The sequence below is a fragment of the Scardinius erythrophthalmus genome, assembly GCF_964197995.2.
Source record: "Scardinius erythrophthalmus genome assembly, chromosome: 12".
Classification (NCBI taxonomy): Eukaryota; Metazoa; Chordata; class Actinopteri; order Cypriniformes; family Leuciscidae; genus Scardinius; species Scardinius erythrophthalmus.
The window spans coordinates 8,244,087-8,270,790 of record NC_138232.1 but is presented as its reverse complement, the minus strand read 5'-3'; the positions used below and the strand labels follow the sequence as shown (position 1 = coordinate 8,270,790).

The window sequence follows — 26,704 nt, the reverse complement described above, 5'->3', positions numbered from 1 at the left end:
AGGCAACACCGATTTTTGTCGTTGTTCTCTGTATTGACAGCACTCCAAATGTACAAAAAAAATTAGCTCAATGTTAAAATTGACCGGAGTTCTCCTTTAAGATTTTTCAAAACCCTAAATATTAAAACCATTATGCACATTTTTTAAATGAACATGAATAAAACTGGCTAAATCTAAATATAGAATTAACTGTTTAATTAATTGCTTAATCCTTCAATATAAATCTACTGATGACTCAAAGACTGACACTGATTAGCTCATGTTAATCAATTAAAAAGCATACAATTTAAAAGTATGGATTTATGATAACTGATTGTAAGTATTATGTTATATATATATATATATATATATATATATATATATATATATATATATATATATATATATATATATATATATATATATGTGTGTGTTCACTTTTACTAAATATACAAATATTATGCAATACTATTCAAAAGATTTTTTTAAGTAATTAAAACTTTTATTTAGCAAGGACACTACTTTTTTTAAAGTGACAGTAAAGACATTTATAATGTTACAAAAATTAGGGCTGTCAAAGTTAGCGCGTTAATAACGCGTTAACGCAAAATCATATTAATGGCACTAATTTTTTTAACGTGCGATTAACGCAGCGCGTATTTTCTGTTTGAACCGTGGCCCAACCCCTAGTTGGAGAAATGGAGATACACAGTGTTGCTAACTTAGCGACATTGCAGACCCCTTTAGCGATTTTTTCCCTTCAACAAAGCGCGCAAACCTTATTTAGTTTCTGAGAATCTACCGGTACCGCCGGTACTGCTCTGTCAGCACGCGCGCGCGCGCCTCTCTCTCGCTCGCTCTCTCTCTCTCTCTCTCTCGCTCTCTCTCTCTCTCTGCGTCTCGCGCGGAGGAGCAGCGCTTTAACTCAATTAAGCACAGATATTATGTTGCTTCTCTATTTTTACAAGTATAGCCGAAATCAGAGCACAGATATTGTCTTTATCTTATGTGAATTTGATTTCACCAGAGGACGGCTCGATTATCAGAATTTTTGTGCAGATTAACGTCTTGGAAGGGAGAGCTGGTTATGTCTTAATGGGTCGCGTTTCAGTCACCATTTCAAATTCATTCCGTTGTTTGACAACAGAAACAGTAAAATATACCAATGAAAACAGTTTTATTGAGAATTTAGCTTCATCAAAATGGGCACAGAGAGAGACAAACTATAATGTAATAGGCTAATAAATAATAAATGTACATTTAGTATTTTCAGAAGAGCTGCCCTGTCATGCAAAAATCTAAACATGTTTGTGTTAGTAAATTGCTTAGTGCAAAGAAAGAGAAGTAATGGTAACCTGGCATTTTTTTTTTTTTGTTCTTTCTACGTGTCTAATAGACATGAACAAGTTCTTTGAAAAACATCTGTGACCTTTGAAACATGTCTCGTCCTTATGCTCTATATTGACTATGGTTTCAATAATAAACATACATTTGCATAAAGCATCTATATTTATCCATGCCCACGTTGATTGGAGTATTACAAACTTGAAAAGTATTAATTTAAGGTACATTTAGAACAATTTAAAAAAAAGTGCGCTTAAATGCGATTAATCGCGAGTTAACTCATGACAATATGCGGTTAATCGCGATTAAAAAATTTAATCGATTGACAGCCCTAACAAAAATATATTTCAAAATTCATGTTGTTCTTTGAACATTCTAATAAACTTTAAAAATGTATCTCAATTCACACAAAAATATTAAGTAACACAACTGTTTTCAACATTCATAAAAATAAGAAGCATATTAGAATGATTTCTAAAGGATCATGTGATGCTGAAGACTGGATTATTGGATGCTGAAAATGTAGCTTTGCCTTTACAGGAATAAAATAGATTACCATAGAAACATTTATTTTAAATTGTAATAATACAACATTAACAAGATAAACATTAAAAAAACTTTTGAATGGTAGTGTATATAAGAAGTTGAGATCATAAGGAGGCTGTAACATCATTCACAGTGCTTTATGGGATTGGGCGGGACTTCTATGATTGCTGGATGCCTCTACAGGATTATGGGTTGTGAAGTTCTTCACCAGGAGTTTAGCAGCTATAAGCAGTTTTGCAAATGGTAGTAATGTGTTTTGTTATCACTAGGGAAATAACCTATGGAGAAAATCTCCCAGAATACTGTTGCTGCGCACTGTAGATCTTACAATGTGAGCTACCTTTTCAATTTGATAGTAACAGTGTTTTGTTTTTTAGGCTGTACTATTGCAACCAACCCTAGTTAGAGTTGTGTTGTTAGTCATTTCTTTGTTGTAAGTCATCTACAAAGATCGTAAATATAAAGCACTGAGACCTTTTTGTCCTCTACTAACAGTTATGGAACAAATACGAATTAGGTTTGTGCCACCATCCATCTCTGACTCTTCAGCTGGGACTGTCCACAGACTTTGGGAGGGGAAAAGAAAATCAGTCAACCTGACAGTTGGGAAACGTTGCTTAAGATGATTTTCCTATGACAGGTTCATTTCAATACTGCCACACTTCAGTGGCTGAGTAACCAAAGCACCTGTAAGCAGATAACCTGCTATTCAGATACTCCACAAAGAAATAGTTCTCCCAATAGTTTTAAATGATATTGCACCCAGTTTAATTAAAGTTTAATGCTGAGCGGTTCTGTTTTGTCTTTCTCTGTAGTTGAGATACTGGGAGAAGAATGGCAAAGAAGATACAGCTAGTGTGCTAAGGACAGTAGGAAACCGAACAATAGCCATTATTCAGGGCTTAAAAGGAAGTAGCTCTTACTATATAACGGTGAGAGCCTACAATACAGCAGGAACAGGACCACCAAGTCCAGCGGTCAATGTTACCACCAAAAAGCCCCGTAAGTAAATTTTTTTTTTTTTTTTTTTAGATTGATTGAAGAGGATGTTACTGAATGATTGAGTGTTTGACTATAAGGGTACACCTGGTATTAAGATGTGTTTTGGTCGATTAAATCACGAATGAATGACGCTAAATACAGGTGTAAACGGGGTCTAAAATGTTTTGTGCTTGTCCACTTTCCACCACCTCCAGAGGACGTCAAAAACACATTCGACCAGATTGCTTTCGTAGTGTAAACGCTCATGTGGTCGAATGTGTTTGAACAGTGAAAAAAGACCACCTACTGATCTAAAACATCATGGGAACCACGCTAGCCAGATGGAACTTAAACTGTTTTCTGAAGACCTGAGTTTGGTTTGAAGATGAAAAACGTACCAAGCCCAATGTTCTCTCATCATTCCTGATAACACACACTCACAGTGTTCGGCGTGTACGTGCGGCTGTCAGAGCAGAAATGAAAGCTGATTCTCTCTGCATGTTTTTCCGTCGTGTTTCCGTGCGCGTTCACGTAAATTGTGCAAGCTTATTTTGTCCATTAGATCGAGAATTTGACCCGCCCATAGACCCTCCTCTTGAAGAGATCAGGACAGAAGTGGCGGAAAGTGGACAAAAGAGACGGATTAAAACACCAGGTGTAAACGAGTATGTGTCTACCTCGTCTGCTTGTGATCCGATCGACCATGATCTTAATACCAGCTGTAAACAGGGCCTTATTGTATTAGATTATTTTCTCTCTGATTTGTGTCTGTCTTCATCCAGCCCCCAGCCAGCCGCCCTCAAAAGTCATGTGGAATACGTCAAACTCCAAGATTATTCTCAACTGGGAACAGGTGAAACCTCTTGAAAATGAATCCGAGGTCATGGGATATAAGGTAAGCCCAAATCTTCTTGCAAAACTACACCACCAAATGCTCTGATATGTGCGTGACAACGACTCCAAAGCCTCTATTGGTTTGCTTGTATTGTATGTACACTTCTGCATCAGCCATTAAAAATCCCAGATCGGTCTGATCAGTGTTGGAGAAAGTTACTTTTAAAAGTAATGTGTTACTATATTGCATTACTCCCTAAAAAAGTAACTAATTTTGTTACTTAGTTACTTTTTATGGAAAGTAATTTGTTGCGTTACTTTGTGTTACTTTCTCTCTCCTGAGCTGGGCTTGCTTGTTTGATTTTCAATGACAACAAAAACCAAAGTTCTATTTTGGGCAAATGTAAAGGTTACACCAAAAGTGAAAATAAGCCTCAGGCTGAAGGAAACGCAAATTCATGCCTGTACAATAGAGGGAGCAACTCAAACTAACCGTTTGAAAATTAAACATAAATGTGATGTTTAAAGTCATTTTTGCTTGGTATGGTTGACCAGGATCATCAAAGACATATTAATAAAGTGAGAATAAATACATAAAGTATATTTCTATTTGACAAACTTAAACGTTTAATGTTTGCATGTTTGTGTAATATTCTGAGTTTGCATTTCACTGTTTTTATTCATTTTGAGGAAAACTGAATCTTTTTTGTGCAAGTTTGATGAATAAATGCATGCTCACATTTAGTCTAGAACTACAATAACTATCATGTTCACACAGTGCACACAACACCTCTGCACTTATGATTCTCTCAACATGGGGACAGAAGTGTCAGTCAATACATAGTCACTTGCGTTACTTATTTGAAAAATTAATTTATTAACTTATTAAATTTTGTTATTTTGTTGTAAATGTACTAGTTACTTGAAAAAAGTTATATTTTACCCGCATTACTATCTGTTACTTACCCCCAACACTGGGTGTGCTATAATGTGGGACCATGTAATTGGAGGTAATTGTTCCTAAAACATTTTGGAATGGTTCTGTAGGTACTGTACAAGCGGAACCATTTCAGCAGGCCCAACGTTATGGAGACTAACACCACGTCGGTGGAGCTCTCGCTGCCCACAGATGTGGAGTACTTCATCCAGATCAAGCCTTTTGGAGAAGGAGGGGAAGGCAGCAGCAGCCCACAGATCAAAATTCCCAGAATACCAGGTAGATTGTCCTATGCTGAGTGACTTATTTTTTATGCTAAATAAAAAGTGGAAAAACTTTGAAGCTTACAATATTATAAATAAAATGCATTATAAGTAATTTAGCATTATAATATGTGAGGGATAATGTACAATCAGCCTGTCATTATCACATTAAACTCAACAGGGCGATCAGACTTGAATCAGCCTGAAGGGGTTCATTTTGCACTGATTACTGTACATTATCCTGCTTATTACATGACTGCTCACCAAATAATTACTAAACGTGCATGAAAGATTGGGAAATACAAAATATTATATATCTGAGATTAAACACTACTGTTCAAACGTTTGGGTCTGTACGATTTTTCAGTCCCTTCTACTTAGGTTTCATTTATTTGGTCAAAAATACAATACAACAGTAATATTGTGAAATATTATTACAATTAAAAAAGTTTTTTATTTTAATATATTTTACATTGTAATTTATTATTGATGGCAGATCTGAATTTCCAACAGATATTACTTAAGAAATCTTTCTAATATGCTGATTTGGTGCTCAAGAAACATCTTATTATTATCAATGTTGAAAACAGTTGTAGTTTACAGTTGTGCCCTGATCGGGCAGACCGAACCGTAAGTCGTAGAGACTTGAAACGTTGAGGGCACAACGTGACAAAGGCCTGACGGGGGCGCTACAGTGGTCAAAAGTATGAAATGGCTCATAACTCCAATACCGTTAGGCGTAGGCTCAAGTGTCTTATATTGTTGGAATCCTTGGCTCAAAGTGGACAAAATGCATGGATTTGCTCGCCCTTCCGGTGCCATTTTCGAGTAAATTGATGTTTTTTGAAAAAACTACTTTTGCGAACTACATCTAGGTTTTTGGCCTGATCGGAACCAAACCACTGCAGAAATATTCTCTGGAGAGTGACTATAAATAATCATTAAAAAAAATTGAAATTTCAATTCACGGTTGCTAAGGGGAACCAAAATGTTCGATGTGACCGGGGCCACTTTTACTAAAATGGCTATCAACGGAAAGGGATATTTTCGCTAAACTCGGGATACATGTTTATGAGCTCAATCTGAGGTAAAATAATTGCGACGATTGGGCTATAAGAGGGAAAATAATCATGAAAACGGCTATAACCGCACCCAACCGTTAGTCAGATGAAAACTGGCATGCGGTGTCTTTGTCCAGGGTGCCATGATAGTCTATGAGAACATTGGCGTATCTCAAAAAACTCAGTATGCGTCATCAGCACAATGCCCTGAAGGAGCCTGAGAAGTTTCAAGCCAGAGCTTTTCACGGAAGTGACCTCCTTAGACTCCTGAATCCTTGCCGAGTCCAACGATACAAAACATGCCAGGTTTTGCCTTATGGTTTGTGTAACGGTGTCATTTAGCGCTTAAAAAACTTGCAATTATCTCCAAAACCGTTTGTCCGATCGAGACAAAACCACCACAGGAAATTTGAAAACATAGGTCAATAGCTAAACAATAACACCCAAATGTCAAAATTATGATAGGAACTGACAAAAAAATCCAATGTCGCCCATTGATAATTTTTATGCTCTCATAAATATATGTCTAAACTTCAAAACAAAATGAGATATTTACAACAAATTTGACACATATATTTAAATATGTTTTTCCATAGTAAATTGCCTGTATTGGCTGTAAATGGTCTTTTCCATCTATGATCTTTTATTTGGATCCCCATTAGCCACTATCTAGGCAGTGGCTACTCTTCCTGGGGTCCCATACATTTGGGGTCCCAAAAATACAAAACTACATTTAATCAACAACAATAAAAAGTCAAGTCAATGAAACAATTTACTATATATTGTGCCATTAAATGTTCCTTTAAATATTTATTTAAAACTAATTTTTCTTGTTAAAAAATATGTAATATCAAAGGTAAATCATTCCACATTTTCATTCCTCTATACATTACAGTCCGTTGTTTTGCAGCGGTTTTCGAAACAGGAAATAAAAAACATCCCTTTTATGCATGCCTGGTGTTAAAATTATGACTAGTACTACCTACTATACAAAAGTTGAGAGTGCAGGACATTAGGAACTCTAGACACAGAAATATTTCTTATAAAACAAAGCAGAGAGACAATCCTTCACCAGTGCATTCTTATTTTATTAGCCCTTCTTTTACAGTTTACAGTGAGTCGTGTCGCTCTGTTCTGGACTAATTGTAATTTTTAATTAGTTCAATTTTTTCTCTTTACTTGATGCACTCGACCACACCACTGGGCAATAATCTAAGCAAGAACCATTGTTTGCACAATTTTAGAAATACAGTGTTGTGGTAAAAAGTTTACACATCTCTTAATAACTGGCAAACCTCTTCCCTTACCTGTTACCATATTTTCTGTTTGACCACTTCAGCTTACTATCTAATATAACTCCAAGAAGTCGTATGTCCTCTACCTGTTCAATAGGCACACTCTTTACAGACAAATTAACTTTTGATGCAATCAGCTTTTGAAGTTGTGTGTTTACATGCTTGCTAAATAAAACTTAATATATTTTCACGCATGTGTGCTCGAAGGCCTTAAACGCTTGAACCCTGATAAATGCTGCTTGCAGCTTTAATATAACATTTGTTTTGCTATTTCTCATTCATTCACTGATTAATTCTCTTTCAGGTCCCAATGCCATCGCCTCGGCTTCCAGTGTCTCCACTCTCTCGGCTCTCAGTACAATAGCTCTCTCCCTCACAGCTCGCACATCTTTATGACAGAACACAGCGCGGGCCGCTGACTTCAGACCACACGTTCTTCCTTGAGAGGAGATTCTGAGAAAAGTGACTCAGACAGATTGATGAAAACCCATTCATACAAACCAGAGGACCTACATGAACGATAATAGTGGAATGAAGAGAAAAAGATTAGGAAAAAAAACGGGTGTGTGTGTGTGATTCGCTAGCCAATTCAAAAGAGATTGAAGGCTGATGGGATTGAATTTGATGTTACCAAAGCAGCTTAAAAAAAAAAAAAAAAAAAAAAATTGAGGAAAATATGTCACATGCTTCTTTTGTATGTACGACATATCTAGCTTTTTCCTTTTTTTATTTGATCCAGTCGGTCTGTCTGTTCCTATTACAGTACGCAGAGTGTGTAGGAACTGCTTTAGATGCATGTCATGTACAATGTTTTGTAAGAGAATGCAGGTGTCTGAAACTTAGAGCAAGACATATTTGGCTGAAAACCAACTAATCATCATTGAATGAAGTGACGATCCTCTGAGGGTCGCATGTACTTACAAGCTAAGAATCTCCAAGGACTTCTTACTGTTTACGACACGGGAATACTTTGCACTGAAATCGCGTCTGGAAGAAAGTGAACAACAACAACGACAACAACAACAAAAAAAATCCTGACCAGAAACCTCGAGAGAATGCTGCTACAAGGCCAAGGCGGACGTCTTTGTCACCTCCCTCCATACTGGTCAGCAGCAAACGGACACCAGGCGTTCACATTAGCCGTCTCTTTTTTCCATCATCTTCCGCTTCTCTGTTTGTGTGTCGCGTCTAGAGATCTTCTTTGCCTTTTTGTGTGCCTCATTGTGTGTTTTTGAAATCCTCAGGTCCTCAGAAAAGCCTTAATACATATTTTCTTAGCATTACCTACTTAGATAAGTGCTGGACGCCAAGGCTGCGAGTGGTTAGTCAAGCGGGATGCTGGGGTTTGGGTAGTTGGTGTGAGTTTATTGCTTCCATGCTCCATACTATAACAGCCGTATGCTGTTCCTCATTGTTTCAAGGCAATACTGTGTGTGTGCGTGCGTGCGTGTGTGTGAACTCTGCTAATGTAGGGGCTACGGGCTCTGCATTTTTTTAATGCCATGTGGGACTGGTGTGATGAAAGTAGCTTGTCATTTCTTGAGGTGCAAATAGTCGTATTGCTTAAAGGGACATGTGGAGCTCGAAGACTGAGTGAAAACAAATGTATATGTAAATGCTTTTTTGTATATTCCAGACAATTTATATTTAAGTGGAACACATCAAACTTTCCTACAAAACTCATCTCTGTTTTTATCTAACAAACAGAATAGACGTTTCTTAGCTTACCGTGGCTCTGCATGTGGATGTACTCATTCCATTCTTGATTCATTAGGTACTAACCAATGAACTTTTGACGAGATGATACAAATAGTCACATCCATTTCAGAAGATTTGTGTATCAGTGTGTCTACCATAGCCAGAATGCTCTTTCTCTAAGCAGTGCTTTCCACCAAACTTCTTTGGCTTTATCAGAGCTCCATTTATTGAACCATATAACTTTTTTCCTCCAAGGTTCTCTGTTTATACTGGATCAGAAAATAAACGACATTTATAAAAATGATCGCACAAATGTTTTGTTTGGGTGCATTATCTGTGACTGACTAACAGAAAAATGTGATTATAAAGTGCTTAATGATAGTTCAACCAAACATTTTGTCATTTGCTTAAACTCATGTCATTCCAAACCCATATAACTGTCTCTTCACACAGGTTAAGTAAAGCGCCTTAAACTGCTGTATTCCATCTTTTGAAGCTTTGTGTGAGGACTGGAACATGCAAGTTATTTAAGGAATATTTCACCCAAATAAAATGAAAATTCTGTCATCATTTACTCACCCTCATGTCATTCCAAACCTGTATGAATTTCTTTCTTCTGCAGAACACATTTTGAAGATTTCTGTTGGTAACTAGTTTTGATGAAAGTGCGCCAAATCACGATCGGTTGAGATCCGATACATTTTGGAAGCTCGATACCTCTTAGTAAAATGTAGAGTTTAAGAAACTTACATTTTGACATAATGTGTCAGTCACAATTATGAGTATATCACGTTCAAATCTCAATCGTTCCTGATACAAAGCTATTGCTTCAGATGACCTGCTTGAATATGAGTGCTATTTACCTTTTTTGGAGCCTGGCAGCACCTGGCCACTGACATTGTATGTAAATGAGAAGGCGCAAAAGTTTGGATAACAAAATTTGTTCCAAAGAAGAAAGTCTGGGATACACGACATAGACAGCATAGAGGACTCGGCGCCAATCCAGCAAATCAGAGCCACGTTTTGGGAAGTTGGAGTTGACGTTTCTTTTTTTTTTTTTTTTCTTTAGACTGATTCCATAAAACCGGAGGATAAAATGAGACGATTTTAGGGGGGAAAAATATTCGGCATGCGTCTCCCAGCAACGAGGAGAATTTTCCTCGTGTTCAGAACAAGACTTTTACTATTCTGACCGATTCTGACAAACACTAGTAGCCTAGGCTAATGTATCAAAGTGAAACCAAATTACTTTTCAGATTCAAAATAGACAAAACAACTTTTTCTGGTAACTGACATAAAAGTTATTATCAGTCCTAAAGAAAAAATAGATGAGTCATTCCACGAAACCGGTATGATTTGAGTCCCTCTGGCCTTTTTAAGTGTATTTTACCTATTGGGTAACCAAAATCTATTCTTAAAAGCTTTTTGTATCAATTGAAATGTCTCCTTTAATAAAGTTAAAAAATAATGACATACATATTATCTTTATATTAGAAATTATCTTGTTTTTCAGTTGACACCACCTATTTTGTCATGTTCCTCATGGCCTTCTTTGAAAGTGTAGGCTACTTGGAATATGAATAGTATAATTAGAAAAAAGTCCATACATTTTGCCATTCCCATGAATATCTATCTGTGCTTTTTTGCTGATAATGTTTTTTTCTAAGTAAATTCATGATTATTTATTAAAATCACATTATTTAGTTTTGTCCCTCAGTAGTCCCTCAACCCCGTTACACAAACAATTCTCCCCCATAAAACTAATGAACAGATCCTTATATTTGACATCAATAACATGAATTAACATCATAGAAGTCTTCTGAACAACACTGTGTGTAGACACAGGCAAGTTACCACCCTCTTTTATAACTATAACTTATTTAGAGTTGTGATAATGTGGTCGTCAAGCTCAACGACTCAACCCTGTTACATCAAATAAAGATAGAATTCTATTACTTGTGAAAATTATCTTTGTTATTTCAAAAATATACATGAATTCTTAATACAATGAATGCCATGTACTCTCTTGTTGTTCACTACATGTAGAGCAGTGGCCATTTTCAAGCAAAAAATCACACCCCCGTCACACTCAACCCCGTTACTTTTTTGCCACGAAGCGTGCGTACATGCAAAAAAACTCACAAAAACATGTTCGCACAGACACACAAACACATCAAAAAAGCACACAAGTAATATGTTTTATTTTGATGACCTATTTAGTCAGTTTATAATGTTCTAATGTATTTAAAGTTATTGTTGTTTTTCCTGCAGTCGGGTTAATAAAACTGAGTTGCAATTGCAATTTATATATGTTGTTTTTCTTGGTAACATAATGGAATACAGTGCTCATAGAAAATCTTTCAGTGAATTTGAGAAAAAATATGTATATGTTTAGCTGTATTTGTCTCTTCAACCCTGTTAACCTTAGTCTCAACCCCGTCACACCTACATTTTTTTTTTTTTAAGTTTATGAATAAGTAATTTAATGTTTGTTGAACTTGGTCAGAAATGTTCAGAGCAATCATAAGAATACTGATTTTAGTTCAAATTCTGAAGTTAGGCCAAATCTTTGATCAAAAATGATGAGGTTGCTGTCATAAAAAGTGCCCATTTCAGGTTTAGTATAGTAGAAGTGTAAAATTATATGTAAATTTTACATTTACAATTACTGAATTAGTGTGAGGGACATATGATTAATAGGAAAATGTTGATTTCATTACAAATATATTTTATAATCATATTCAGAGAGCTCCGATAGTGTCCATAACGGGGTTGAAGACTAATAGTGCCCATATCTTAAAATAATTACCAATAATAATAGGGATTTGATGCCTGAGGTGGGAAAATATGATTTTCTGGAAGTTAAATATGTAATTAATGTTGTGGGATGTTCAGAAAAGTAATACATATAAGTAAAAAATCCAAAAATGTGTTTGTCCAAATCGTACCGGTTTCGTGGAATGACTCAGATACATTTTGTTTATTCAAACGGCCACAGGTAGTGTGATCCTCCAGTTCGTTTACGGTATGATACCGTTTTCCTGTTGCCAGTTGTTTAATCGGAAAGTAAATGTTTAGTGCTGTAAAATCTATTGTGTATTCCAGCTTTTATCAGTCATATGGGTTCGGTTTGGAAGGGTATAAGAAGTTATTGTTGGTTTGAAGACACTTTAACATACTGTCTGGAGAAACCCTTGTGATGCAGTACACTAGAATGTCCCCTACGTGGTGTGTAATGCAACTTCAGTGTAGACCAAGACTGTTTTGACCTCGACTGTACAAATAGTGCATTTTATAAAGTGGGGTTTCTAGTGTGATTACTAACCTACGATAGGAACATTTCCAGACAATTGATTTATTGTCACATCAATAAACAGTATGATCCCAAGATTCCCAACAATATAAAAGCACTTGTCATTTCTTGAAGACTGGAAAAAAACACTGTTAAACAACAGAGCAAAAATCCATGTTCTTAGGTGTTACATTAGGATGCAATTATTCCCAGTCAAAAACAGACTACAAGAGATACATTTTGTGCCAAAAAAATTGTTAAAGGAAACAGTTTGCATTTTTATCTTCTGCTACTGATATTTTGATCAATCACAATAGTGATTTTTCAATGTCAACCATGTTGCAGCAGAGTATGAAATGTCATGGCCCTCCGTGACGATTAAAAGCAGCTAAAGCAAACGTGGCCTTTGGGGATCTTTTTCAAAAGGACTCCGTCGTCGAGTTCACCTTCAGCCGCAGTTGGTCTGCGGGGAGACGCTGTGTTTAATACATTGACAGCAATAACAGGGATGATGTATGAGCATATAATAAAAAGCTAATTGGGAGCATCTGGGGCCAAAAGGAAGAATTCCTGAAGAGACCGTGAAGCAGCTGTTTAAGACGGAGTCATAATAGAGATGAATGGAGTTCCACTGGATGATTTACTCTCTTACTGATGCTGGAGGTGACTGACGGCTGCTATTCACTCCCCGTCTTCCTCCCCGACCTCCATCTGCTCCAAGATTCCCTCTAACACCTCCGCCTTCCTCCGCTTCTTGGGAGCATCTGACAGAGAAGATGAGAGGACAGATTTGAGCACAGATTTGTTTTAATTCAATTAAAGAAGGGAAATTACTGGAATTGCAACCGGTGTTTGGGAAACTACTTCAAATTAAGGGATTTGGCAAGCTGCAGTTTTCAAAAAGTTAAGCAACAGTCAAACTACAGTTTGGGAAAAGTATTGAAAAAGTTAGTTGACTATATTTAGTTAACAACAATCAAGCTATTTGAGGGAGCAAAATCTTTTGAATTAAGTTACATATAATATTGATAATTTACAACAAGGTCTTACTTGTAAGGCATGAACTACAGCATATATTAACTTTTGTTAATAGAAAAATGTTAATTTTAGTTCACAGTGCATTACCTAGTATTAACAGATACAACTTTTGATCTTAAAAACTCATACAGGTTTGTTTTTCTCAACTATCCCTTTAAGATTAATAAATGCTGTAGGGTATGGTTGTCAGTCCTGTATTTGAGTCCTTAATATGGTTACGTTCACACACAGTTCAGTTATTTACGGGAGTGACAGCCCAATCTCGCACCTGTACATTTTCAGGACTCATAACCACATCTAAAAACCCACGCTGTGAACACAACTGGGCTGGACAACTAGTTGCCCGTCATGTCAGTGTGACAGAGCCGCTCTGCGCTGCGCAAACGTGTGTCTACCGTGTGTTGTGTGTGAACAGCGATGGAGATATGAGCTGTGTGTCATCTGAAGGTTAGATACAGTCACTGTTCTCCACCGGAGCGGCTCCTGTCAGTTTTGAGTTCTACATGCGACTCAGATGCTCCGCTCTTCATCAGATATAAAAGCTGCAGTCAGTTCATGAAGATTTGACGGATGAACTCAAGGCTCGACTGGATTCGTCTTATTAAGTGATCAGACATTTCAGTTTTATGGACATTTCCATCTTTGATATTACTATGGTCACAGTGGTAAGAGAATACAGGCTCGACTCCCATTGCATATTCACACAGACAGAATTCGAGATGCTACTGTAAGTTGCTGTTTGAATATTTTGAGACTGAGTCACACTTGTAATTGAATGCGGCTGTCACTCCCAAAAACTGTGATCGTAGGCTTTTAGTAAGTTATTAATTAAAACTACTTGCAACGGTTTATGCTAAATAACTGTTACGCTGCACATAAAACAAAAATGTTACCATGAAAGTGCTGTGCGGTTTTTCGTCGCAGGTCGTCCACAGTGTCCTCTGCGTCTGCCCACTCCAACACCAACCTCCTGCCGTACAGATGGGTACTGTGGCACAGCGCCGTGAACGCTTTCTGTGAGAGACCAGCACAAAATCAAAGCTCGTGTTAGATGTACTGTAACTGGACACATTGAACAGGATCAGTGTTGATCAGTTGTTTTACAGGAGACTGTCTGACTGTGAAAAGCACGAAACAGAAAGACACAGAGACAGATGCACCCACCTTGGCATCCTGTTTAGTGAGGAAGTCAATGAAGCCAAAACCACGGTGGGCTCCACCGATCCCTTTCTTTGGCAGGCGGACTGTCTTCAGCTCTCCAAATGTACTGACAAAAAGAGACAACACCTGCACTTCAAATCAGAGCTCACATGAGGACTATTTCACAAAAATTACAAGGGTACCAAGTTCAAAACCATGATACTTTCACAGTCATTTTTGTTAGTGAAAAATACTTAGTCGAGAGTTGGAATAATTTAGCCTGCTCTGTTCTATAACATGCACATGAAATGCAACAAATATCCGTTAAATGTGAAACAAGGCTGACCAGAAGAGTTCTCGCAGTTCTTTCACTGTGGCCTGGAAGGGGATGTTTCGCACCAGGATCTTAGAAGTCCTCTGTTTCCTGGAGGTTTGCTTTTTCCTCTTGGGTTCCGCCACACCTGACCTGCAAAAACAACAGAAGGGAAAACGGTTTTCACTCATGCATGTGACTAGTGCCCTTTATTATGCTTGTTATTGACTTTATTGGTCAAACTGACTGAGAAAGCACAGAATTTAAAAGCAATGATATTACAAAAAGCAAAAAAAAAACAAAAAAAAACTTAAAACACTGACTGTATATAATCTTGTTTACCATTATTACCCTAATTTAACATCAAACTGCATCGCTTCAACAAAAGCACACTGTGACTAGAAATTTCTAAAGTAAACCATTTATGTTAAATATTTTTAAAAACACAGGTGAATATGGTATATGCAAATCATGAGTTACTCCAATGAAAGTTTCTCATCACTTTAATTACAATATCTTATTATAAGTTGCCCCTAAAAACACATTAATGTGAAAATTAGACACTTATTATGCATTACTTTCTAAAAATATATATATATATATATATATATTCAGCAAATCCATGAACTCTAGGAGGTTTGTTATATTATTTCAAAACCTCAGTGTTTAAAGAAAAGTATATAAACAGATAATAATTTGATACTTTTTTTGTAAATAAAAAAATAGTTTGGTTCATGTCTGTTAAATTGGAAGTTCAGATTTAGGTCTCATTACAATGCTGAAACAATTCTTCTCAAAAAATTATTATTGCATGCAAGGACAAATATAATACAAGAAAATTAGCCCCAAAGCAGACACATATCCGTGAATGTTCTGAAGTACTTTGCTTAAATAATGTACAGCTTTAACCAGTATTTTCTGCCCTGATCACTTCCATCTCCATCAATTAGGCCTCTGCTGCTTAAAGCAAAAGTATTCATATTTTATCTATTTTTCTTATGACCATATTTTAAGTTATAAAATGTAAATTTGCAATCTGAATTAAATATGAGAAAAAAAGATACTGTACCACAAAATAATGGCAAGAAAACATGTCTGTCTATTGGCAAATCTTTACATGCTTCAGGTCCAACAAACAAAGTGTGACCAGTGAAGTCTGATTCAAGTGCAAATGACTCTTCTGAGCTAGATCTTGATGAGTTCATCAAAAACTGATAAGTTATTCACTGAATGAACTAAATTCATAATCAGAAGGCTTGGCGAGAGAGAGCCTGGGGTTTGTGAAACCCTGTCCTACACAGAACATGAAGATTTCAGACACAAAAGATGCCTCAACTTACTTGACTTCTCTTTCTGATATTTTTAGCTCAAGCTGGTGCTCATCAACTGTGCAGTGCTGCAAAAAAAATGAAAGTAATGAAAAAAAAAAGCCTGAATTTATTTCATCACATGAATATTTGTGCATAGTAAGAGTACATAAATACAGCAATGACAGAGCAGCAGATGGTCATTTACCTGCAGCTTTCTCATGGCTTTCTGTGCTGCCTTTGGAGTTTTGTACTGAACAAATCCATAACCCATTGATAACATTTTACCTGAGAGAGAGAGAGAAAAAAAGAGTCACACAGACAGGAAACAAGATGGAGGAATGACAAAAGAGAGAAAATATCCAAATAACAAATATACAGATGAATATCAATGGTAAATATGAATGTCTGTGAAATCAAACCTGCTTTATCTCTCTTCTTTGATATCGTGCAGCTTTTCACCACACCACATTTAGAAAATGTCTGTCAAAAGAACACATTGAAACCCATATGGTGAGACACGGGCTGTGTTTACACCTGTTATTAACAACATCCGTTTGGGGTGATCCGATCACACAACACATGTTGCTGCTTACACCTGCTACTAACATGCATCTCAAATGAGTCTCCTGTGACCAGAACAAGAAACCTTCTCATGTTTCCTCTACCACAAGATCTGCAGTTTGCTGCTAAAGCGCTTGTGCTCTTGAGCTCACCTCGTGTAATGTTTCCTCTGAGGTTTTAAAATTTAGGTTCTTAATGAAGAGAGTTGAGCCAGGCAAAATCGGTTCTTCCTCCTCCTCCTCATCCTCCTCCTCCTCTTCCTTTTTGGCCAAGACATTGTTCTCAGCATCTTTGGTTTGAGGCTCTGAGTGGAGGAAGGATGGATATTTAGACGGAACGAGAAAAACTACAGAAAAAGCAGCACTGAAGCTAAATACAGGACTGACAAAACACTGATTTGGATGTCCTGAAGGAAATACTTCAGAATTTGTATTAATTTGGTAACATTTTGCAATAAGGTTCAATTTGTTCACATTGTGAACATCATGAACTAACATTCAACAACAATTTTATAAAGGATCTACTAATCTAGGTTAATGCTAATTTATTAAGTACCATTACAAAAATGGAAAGAAATTAATACTTTTATTCAGCAAGGATGCATAACAAGTACAAAAATGATAGTAAAATACATTTATACTTTCACAAATGGTTTCTATAATCAAATAAATGCTGCAAACGAACTTTATATCCATCAAAGATTCCTGAAAAAAAAATCCATTCACTGCTGAACTGTTTCCAACATTGATAATAATAAGAAATGTTTCTTGAGCATCATTTCAGCATATTAGAATGATTTCTGAAGGATCATGTGACACTGAAGACTGGAGTAATGATGCTGAAAATTCAGCTTTACATCACAGGATTTTAAAATATATATTCAAATATTGACAATAGTTATTTGAATTTAATTCTAATAGTTATTTTTAATTTTGGTCAAATAAATGCATCCTTAGTGAGCATAAGAGACTTCTTTCAAAAATATTTAGAAAATCTTACCGACCCCAAATTTCTGAACGGTAGTGTAAATAATATACAGTTGTTCAACTTAAAATGCTAAAAATGCACAAGTATATCTAGAAATGTATTTAATATGAACAAAGATTAATAAATGCTTTAAACGATTTGTTTATTGTTAGTTTGTGATGTCTAATGCATTAACTAATGTTAATGATGAACAAACATTATTGTAAAGTGTTATTGCATTTTATAATTTTTTTTTTTTTTTTTGGCAAACCATCCTCACTTATGAAATTAATCAATACATTCCTAAACTTTATTTAAAATGTAAAACATTTGGTAGCTAAAAGTATCACAATATTCAAAATATTTTCAAACATGCCAAGGGAAGGGCTTGTTGGATGGTGTTCAAGTTCGCTTGGAATGTACAGAGCTTTATATGGAATTGTGATTTGGAATTTGGATGATTGGAATTCACTGCAGATTCCATGCAGGACTGTTTGTGATTTATTCTCATGTTGTCATTTCAATAAATGTCACGGTTATGAACGTGAATGTTTAGGCATACATATATCCTTCATACAAAAAGATGAATTGCTGGTTTAAGCACCAACGAACTGATATGTCAGTATTAAAGGATTACCTGGTTTAGGTTTTGGAGGAGTTGTAAAGACCGCTACAGGAGCCCACTCCAGATACAAGGGAACATGCTGGAACTGGGGAGATAGATGGTATGACATCATACCATGTCCCTAATTCAAGCTTTAACTAACCAAAGGCACACATGATTATAAATATTATTACAAGTAAATATTATATAAACAAAAACATACAAGTTACAAGTTCTTTTTTCCAGTGAAAACAGTAGCTCAAATGCCCATCACACACACTGACCTTTGTGTATGCAAGCTTCATGAAGGCCCGTTTGGCTTCGGTGGGCTCCAGGAACTCCACTATAGCAGTGAGGCCAGATGGGGGCAGCAGAACTCTTCCCAGAGATCCATGGGGCGAGAACAAAGCCTCAAGCTCTCGAACCTGCACTCCTGAGGGCAAGTTCTTCACCAGGAACACAGAGTTACTGCGCTGACCTGATCCCTAAATAGATGGAAATCACAGACACGCATTAACATAACCATGATTTATGCAGAAACAAACATAAATATGTATTTGGACATTAGTTGTATCACAATAAGCTTTTTTTTTTTTTTTTTTTAAACACACGTGTCCCGGACAAGCGTTTATGTCGAGCCCTGATATGTTTTCCTTGATTGGTTTTCCCTAAAGAGAATTATGTTTTTGAAAACGAAAGTATAAGAGTGATGCTCGTTCATTGCGTTTTACTGTGATGACTCATGAGAGTTCTTTGTCTTTATTAAAATCAACACATTATAATGATTTATCTGTCATCCACCCTCGATTCATTTGAATGTTATATTTTTATTACTTGGCCCGCCCGACCTGCAAACTATACGGTTTGAGAATGGACACAGGCCGGGAACCCGCAACAAAACCGTCACGGTGGAAAAAAGTGTATCTGAGCATGTGACTGTCTATCCAAGTTTTGTCGAGAGCCGGAGGCGGTACGAAATCTGATGGAGGCGGCCGAATTGTAATTATCTATGCAGGAAAAACCCTGTAATAATAACTTAATACATTAATGGGAATACTAGCCAATTATCATCTTGATATCGTCAAAGGCATCTGCCATCTGCGATATCATCAATCCACCTGTACCACAACCCTATACCTGACTGAATGAGTCCAGGGACACTCCATTTTCCAGGAGAAACTGTCTGGTCTCTTGAACGATCTCTGTCTCTCCGAGGGCCATCCTCACAGCCAGACTGCCATCAGACTCCTGCATACATACACAAATCCAGTGTTACCCATGTTAATCCGCTCAAGAAAAAAACAATTTACAGGTCCAAAATACTCACGTGATCTAACACTTTGCTCTTGGTTGTGTTGTATTTCTGAGCGATGGTATCAGCCACTGCGCTCGTGCCCAAAAACAGTGTGTTCCAGTTATGAGAGCTGTGTAAAAACAAAAACAGTGAACATAACTGGAAATTATCCAGTAGAGGCTTTCATCTCCAGATAGTTCATCAATGTCTGACCTGCCGCTGGCTGATTTGTCTTTGGCATCTTTACTTCTCTTAAATGAGGAGCTGCCTGGAGTGTTGGGCCCCTGATCGGGATTCTCCTTCTTCAGCCTTGAAGCCATGACATGCAGAACCCGCCCCTAGAGGGTCCAAACAGTTGTAAGAAAGCAAATAAAACTACGCAGACAGAAATGAGATGAAAGTGATCAGTACCTGGAATACGTGGCCATCCAGTTGAGTCAAGGCTGAGACTGCGTTCTCTGGTATCATGTATGTCACAAAGGCAAAGCCCTTGGGCTTCTTAGTCAGACTGTCTATGGGGAAATGCACCTCAGAAATAGGACCTGATGAAGACACAAGAAAAATAAGTGGCTTTTAAACATGGATCGCGAAATGATAAGTGGCAGATCTCCAACACTCACCGTGTGTGATGAAGACTTCTTTCAGATCTTCTTCAGTGCACGTGTAGGGCAGGTTCCTGATGAAAAGTCTTCCCGATTCCGCCACGTCTTCCTCTTCCTCATCGTCCCTCAGCTCACGCACAAAATTTCTCTCCTTTTTGCTTTCCTTCGCAGGCATTTTGTTTTTAAAGTTGTTGGCTCTGAACACTTCGATATAGCGCCCACCTGTGAGTTTACACGGATAATGTATTGCACATGAACAAGTGTTATTTGCAGTACTTGTTTTTGAATTGATTGTGCTCCCAAAACAAAACACACAACTCAAGGATTTTTTCACAGTTGTGTACTTGTAAAAAAGAGTGAAAAATCACTTACCCATGTAGTCTCTGTTCAGGCGCAGGGCCCTCTCGACCTCTGCTTCTGAGCGCAGGTCCACATACACGTAACCTTTAACAGAGGAAATTCAACCAATCAAATGGCACAAGAGTGACATCTTCAGACCATCAACAGACAGTAAACAACAGAAGCTCTTACCCGTGTTGCGCCCATCCTTGTTTTTTGCAAATCGAATGGCAACGGGTTTCAAAGGAACCATAAATTCTTTCACTTGTTGCTAAAGTGAAGTGGTAAATCAGACAGACAGGACAAAAAAACAAAATCAGGCAAAAATTACTGTTGTCAGGTCCAAAAAGATCAATAAAAAGAATAGATGTCTAGATTTGTGTTATTTATGTGACAACAGTGTTCTGTATTAATAATTACATTTATTAATAACAATAACCTTAAAATATATATATATATATATTTATAAATAATTATATATGTAAATACATGGCAACATGAACACTGTAAAATAAAGTAAACTTGAAATTAGAAAAAAAACCTGATAAAAAGGTCCTTGAATATTAACAAAAGTTGTTGAACAAAAAACAAACTGCATATTCAATAGCTGCCAATAACCAATACCTCACCTCTTTGACGTTGAATGGAGCACCTCGTAGCTTGACTGTGAACCCTGTGCTCGACTCAATCTATAATAGTGTATGAACAGCACAAACAAATGAGCGTTTAATAGCCAACTATTCCATATTAAACCCCATGACAGTTTTATCACACTGACCATGTTCTGGACAGCTGGCTTATATGCACTGTCTGTGTGCTGGTCTGGGGACTCTTCCTCTTCCTCTTCCTCTTCATCAGCAGCATTGGCACCGTCCTCTTCATTCTTTTCCATCTCTTTCTCATCCACCATGTCTGATTTCTCCACAATTTTGGAGCGAAGATAATCCATATCAGATAGATCTTTCTTCAAGGCTTTCTTAGCGGTCTCTGGTAAGAAAACACATTTGGAGAGCATAATAAAATCACACCTACACAAATACAGTACAAGTGCATGAAGAAAAGATTGGTGACACTTTACTTAAAGTCCCCCTGTGGTGAAAATCAAGTTTTTAACGTTGTTTATTTGTCTATGTGGTATTTTTAAAATGCTTTAAAGGGGTGGTATAATGCGCTTTTTCGAAAGATGTAAAATAAGTCTTTGATGTCCCCAGAGTGTGTATGTGAAGTTTTAGCTCAAAATACCCCACAGATATTTTTATATAGCATGTTAAAGTTATCACCTTTTGAGGGTGAGCATTTGTGTCTGTCCCTTTAAATGCAAATGAGCTGCTACTCCCAGCACAGTGGGCGGAGCTATAACAGCTTGTGTCCTATAGAGCTGGTAAGTCCCGCCCCTTCCGCTAACCCCACTGGACCTCTAGGTTGAAAAATTGTCAATGCAAGTGAATGGGAGAAAATAATTATTTTCTGGTCCCGTTTGAATTGTGCCATGAATGTGAACATATGTTGTCTGTGAATTTTTAATATAATTTTTCGTGTAAAGAATGCTACAATTTAGCGGGTAGAAGTTTGATACGGTTAGACTTTGTGTGAGAGCACTTTGTGGACTACAACTCTTCGCTGCTTTCGACGCGTTTGAAACGTCAACACCACTCACACACGGACTCTAGCTCACGGATCCCGCTAAACATGGCTGTGTCTTTGGTGCACTTCACCGCCTTCTTTCAGGGAGAGGACAAAATCGTTGAGGTTGGCGAAAACCACGGGTAAGTCAACTTTATGGGGTGACGTCACATAGGCGACATGTAGTCTTTCTCGTTATGTCTTTTCCACAACTGCTAGACGAAGATTCATACCATATACTGTCAAACTCGTAACATGAAAAATTATATAAAAAATTCACAGACAACATATGTTCACATTCATGGAACAATTCAAACGGGACCAGAAAATAATTATTTTCTCCCATTCACTTGCATTGACGATTTTTCAACCTAGAGGTCCACTTGGGGTTTTACGGATGGGCGGGACTTACCAGCTCTATAACTTCACACAGACATGCACTGAACATTTCAAAAACTTTTAGCCTTTTATGTTCAAACCAAAGTCAGAAAGATGGAGAGACTCAAGAAGAAGTGACAACATGTAGAATGGTTAGTTGGTGAATTTATGTAGCTTATGTGTAGTTATCTTCTAGTAATTAATTAGCATATTCTGTCTTGATAATCTAGAAATCGCGTTCCGTGGAAGGGGTTTATGTAAATTTAAGGGTTCATAATGTCACTAACCCGGGAGGAATGTCTTGTAGTCCCTACCAGCCATTTGTTGTAGTCCATAAAAAGCGATTTCTTTAAAATAAAATATCTCCCTTTGCTTTGAACTTTGAGCGTTGTAAATTTGCAGATGTTGTTTATGCTCGAACAGCAACATTACACACTAACTAAAAGTGAAATCATATTCAACCACCCCTTTAAGACAAACCATGGGCAAATTTATAAGTCGGCACCATTGCTGAGTATTTTCTCCTTCAGACTGCAGTGAACAAAAGACACTGACTCTCAAAAACACGGTTTGAAATCGCTGGTGTTTCTGACATCACATACTACCTTGTAACCAATCACGTCAACGTGATCGTCAACGAGTGGTTCTCTGAGCTGGTGTGAGTGAGTGGAGGCGGGGATGATTTGCATATTCATAGAACCGCGTATACTAAATGAGGCAAGGGTGTAGTTACATTTAAGCTATTTTAAGGCATGAAGAATATGTTTAAATATGTAATTTTTGTGATCAAAGATGAATTTTAAGGGATAACATGATTGACTACAGGGGGACACCACTTTAAAGCCTTTATATATAATAAAGGTATTTATAATGTACATTATATGATCTTTTCATAATTAATTGCAACCAAATTTAAAATGCATTACATACAATTTGCAGATTACTTGTTACATCTGAAATTGGTTGTTTTCCATGTGTTTTAATGCATTATACTTTCTAAAAGTGTGTTCAATGAATAGATAAGTATTATAATGTATTATAACTGTGATTACAATTATTCATGAGACCATACAATGCATTACAAGGCATGATTAATGATTAATTAAAAATACTTTTATAATGCTTTATATTAGTGCTGTCAAATCGATTAAGTGCACTAACATAAAAGTTTGTGTTTATATAATATGTGTATGTGTGTGTGTATATAAACATATACACATATATATATATATATATATATGTGTGTGTGTGTGTGTGTGTGTGTGTGTGTGTGTGTGTGTGTGTGTATGTGTATATATAAACATAGTAATATATACACACACATATTATACAAACACAAACTTTTATGTTAGATACGATTAATCGATTTGACAGCACTACTATGTATACAGTATATAAAGGCTTTAAGGAAAGTGTTACCAAATGATCTTTGCTACCCACAGAGAAAAGTTGTATTGCCTGCTATAGGAATCACAAAAACAGAATCTAGAATTCAGCACAAAGTTCTCACCTTGTTTGTCCTCTTCATCAGCAGCATCCTCATCATCACTCAACTGCTCTGATTCATCAGAGTCAAAGTTCAGATAATCATCCTTAACAGGAGCTTTCTTCGGTTTCTTCTGCTTCTTCTGCTCCTTCTCTTTCTCCTTCTCCTTCTCTTTTTCAGCTCCAATAGAAGCCGCTTCCACCGTGTCGTTGGCCCACGTGGGCACCTGTGTGCGTTTCTGGTGCACAGCCAGGAACTCCTGGAAGCTCTTGTCTTTTTGAAGCTAAGGATTTCAAATGACATTTTATAGGATGTCTGCATTTTTACTGAAGTATGATTTGTGTAATGCGATAAAGAATAGACTTTAGGAGTAGCAAACTTACATCCCTAAGAAGAATACTCAAAGGCTTCTTCTGCTGCTTCTGTGGAGATAGAGTGACCGCATAAATTCAGTTTGATTTATAAGTATTGCGCTTATTGCAATACACATTGTTCCAAATAGACAAATGAAGAAAAAGAAAAATCAACAAGGCCTTTCTATAAAACTGTTTGCAAACAATAAAGTGAGTGGGTCATAAATGTCCTATTTTGCTCAGCGCAGACACTGAAAAATGACAATGAATTTACCAATGAATCTTCCTTTTTTTCTAGTTGTTCACATGATTCTTGTTCTTCTGTAACTTTGTTTGCTGATGGTTGGCGTGTGTGTTTGCTCCAAGGTCTGGCTTTGTTTGGGTCTCCAAAATCTGTGCATGATTCCACCTTATTCAGACAGATGATGAATAAGATGAGAATTACAATATACAATGTAAACTATTTGCATTGCTATTTTAATCTATAAGTGATTTCCTTCCAAATCTCTCGGACTCCTCCATGATCTTGTCACTTACAGTAACTCTAGATGTGTCCAGGAAGCTCTTGTCGAAATGTTTCAGAGCTTTTTCTGCATCTTCTTCCGTCTTGAAACCAACGAACCCAAATTTGCGAAATTTGCCATCTTTGGTAAATTTCAACGCACAATCTGTAAGCGTCCCAAAATCCGCAAACATCTTGCGGAAGCGAGCTTCCTTCATCTGAGGACACAGAATAAATACAGTTTCAACAGTTGTAAGTCAACGGTTCAAATCACATATATTTCATACACATACAGTTTAAGGGCTCAATGCATTTATCATTCCCTGACAGTGCCTATAACAATTTATGGTTACACTTTATTTTAAGGTGTCCGTGTTACAGTGTAATTATACATTAGGACATTTAGGACATTACATGTACTTACTACAGGGTTAGGATGAGGGTTTGGTTTAAGGTTAGTTGCATAATTACGCATAATTTATAGTTATTACTACAGTAACTGCATGTAACATGTGTAACAAGAACACTGTAAAATAAAGTGTTACCCAATTTATTCTACAATGCCATATTACACTGATGCTATCAAATGTAATACCATGATACTTTAATAGGCTACACCATAGCATTCAAATAGTGCTCCAAAATAGTCTGGGCAGTACCATGAAATCTCCATGATTTAAAAAAAAAACATAGTTGAGGCTTTTTGTTTGTGAACACAGTAAAGAAGGGTGTTTAAAAGTTATTTACACTTTCGTAGGCGCATGCATCTTTGACAGCGAACTTGCAACACGTTCTAATATAATTACAAATACTCACCCCATTTGGGAGATTCTTGACTATTAACCTTGACATTTTCCCGATCCTGGTGTGATTTTTTGAGGTAAAATAACAATATATTGTTTTATCAACAATAAAGCATGGTGCGCATCAGTAAGACGCCATCTTTACTGTATGACGTAAAGCGCGTCACCAAAGGAACTTGATGAGTATAGCTCCCTCTTCTGGACATAACTGCAATGATAGGATGCACTCATAGACATTTAAAATCACTTAAATTCCCCAGTGATTGTAAACTCACAAGAATCTCCATTAAATCAGAACATAATTACTTTATCGGGTCTTATTTCATAAACCCAACCTTGAGCCATTAGGATTGTTATCATCTCTGCTGTATATAGATGTGCCATCTGTTATTCTCACAGCCTTCCTAACCTCAAACTCTGGAACATAGAAAGCAGCCCCTGGCCTTCCAGTTTCTTTGCTTTTTGAACCATCTGTGTATATTTGAAGAAAGGTATATTGTGCATTTTTATATATATATTCGGTTACACATCTTTTTTACATTAAACCCATCACCTTTTCCCCTGATTTATAACTTAAAGTCTATTTCAGACTATAACTAAGGCGCTATTAGAGGTATTACAAATATTCGGGTAAACAACTTTGAGTCCAGTTTCATTAATCCGCTTTTTTTCTCTCTCTCTCTCTGTAGATTAATTCAGTAGCCTATGCCATAGCTAGTTTTTCACTTTCTATGATGCACTTATCCTTTCCTTTACTTAAAATCAAACTTTGGCACATTAAAATATACATAAAACTACATATTTGTGTTGTAACTTAAAACTTTGAAATATAAATTAGGCATCGTCTTTTAAACATGGAAAAAAGTGCTTATTATAGGTAAGGCAGTTACAGGCAATGTCTGTAAAAAAATGCTTTTTTTTCATAACTGACAAAGATTATAAAAAATGTTTAAATGCAATTCTGTTGACTATTATCTTGGATTTAATTATAGCTAAATACCATATAAACCCTGTCTTAATTTATGTAATAAGTCTGTATATTGAGCTATAAATGTCCTCTTTATAAGAACACATGAAATCATAATCTGTAAACTGCCACACTGCACAATTAAGAGCTTCTCTATTAAACACACCCTAGACCACAGTCAGCATACGATTCTAC

At 36.7% G+C, this 26,704-nt stretch overlaps 2 protein-coding genes across 7 annotated transcripts in view; one reads left to right on the top strand and one right to left on the bottom strand.

Moving 5' to 3' along the window:
• Positions 1-7,882, top strand: part of cntn4 (contactin 4) — a 155,666-nt gene extending 147,784 nt beyond the window's left edge. For all 4 annotated transcript variants that reach the window (XM_081381410.1, XM_081381412.1, XM_081381413.1 and 1 more), the window contains 4 exons: positions 2,685-2,871; positions 3,633-3,745; positions 4,732-4,900; positions 7,545-7,882. In XM_081381410.1, the coding sequence (XP_081237536.1) occupies positions 2,685-2,871; positions 3,633-3,745; positions 4,732-4,900; positions 7,545-7,636 (561 nt within the window). In that variant the 3' untranslated portion in view covers positions 7,637-7,882. The remainder of the gene's footprint in view (positions 1-2,684; positions 2,872-3,632; positions 3,746-4,731; positions 4,901-7,544) is intronic.
• Positions 7,883-10,892: 3,010 nt separating this feature from the next.
• Positions 10,893-25,710, bottom strand: rbm19 (RNA binding motif protein 19). Of its 3 annotated transcripts, none has more exons than XM_081380975.1 (25): positions 25,556-25,710; positions 24,775-24,957; positions 24,512-24,646; positions 24,268-24,306; positions 23,909-24,167; positions 21,176-21,384; positions 21,027-21,086; positions 20,590-20,668; positions 20,431-20,502; positions 20,077-20,280; positions 19,868-19,998; positions 19,670-19,794; positions 19,490-19,586; positions 19,300-19,410; positions 18,447-18,647; positions 18,196-18,268; positions 16,745-16,896; positions 16,451-16,511; positions 16,237-16,316; positions 16,062-16,117; positions 14,755-14,874; positions 14,433-14,535; positions 14,162-14,282; positions 12,883-12,994; positions 12,274-12,693 (listed from the first exon to the last, which is right to left on the bottom strand). In XM_081380975.1, exons 1-24 carry the CDS (start codon positions 25,589-25,591, stop codon positions 12,912-12,914), a joined length of 2,790 nt encoding a protein of 929 aa, XP_081237101.1. In that variant the 5' UTR covers positions 25,592-25,710; the 3' UTR covers positions 12,274-12,693; positions 12,883-12,911. The 3 variants fall into 3 exon arrangements, with proteins under 3 accessions (XP_081237100.1, XP_081237101.1, XP_081237102.1); XM_081380976.1 differs by having other exon boundaries at positions 12,275-12,693; positions 12,875-12,994; XM_081380974.1 differs by having other exon boundaries at positions 10,893-12,994.
• Between the last annotated feature and the right edge of the window lie 994 nt (positions 25,711-26,704).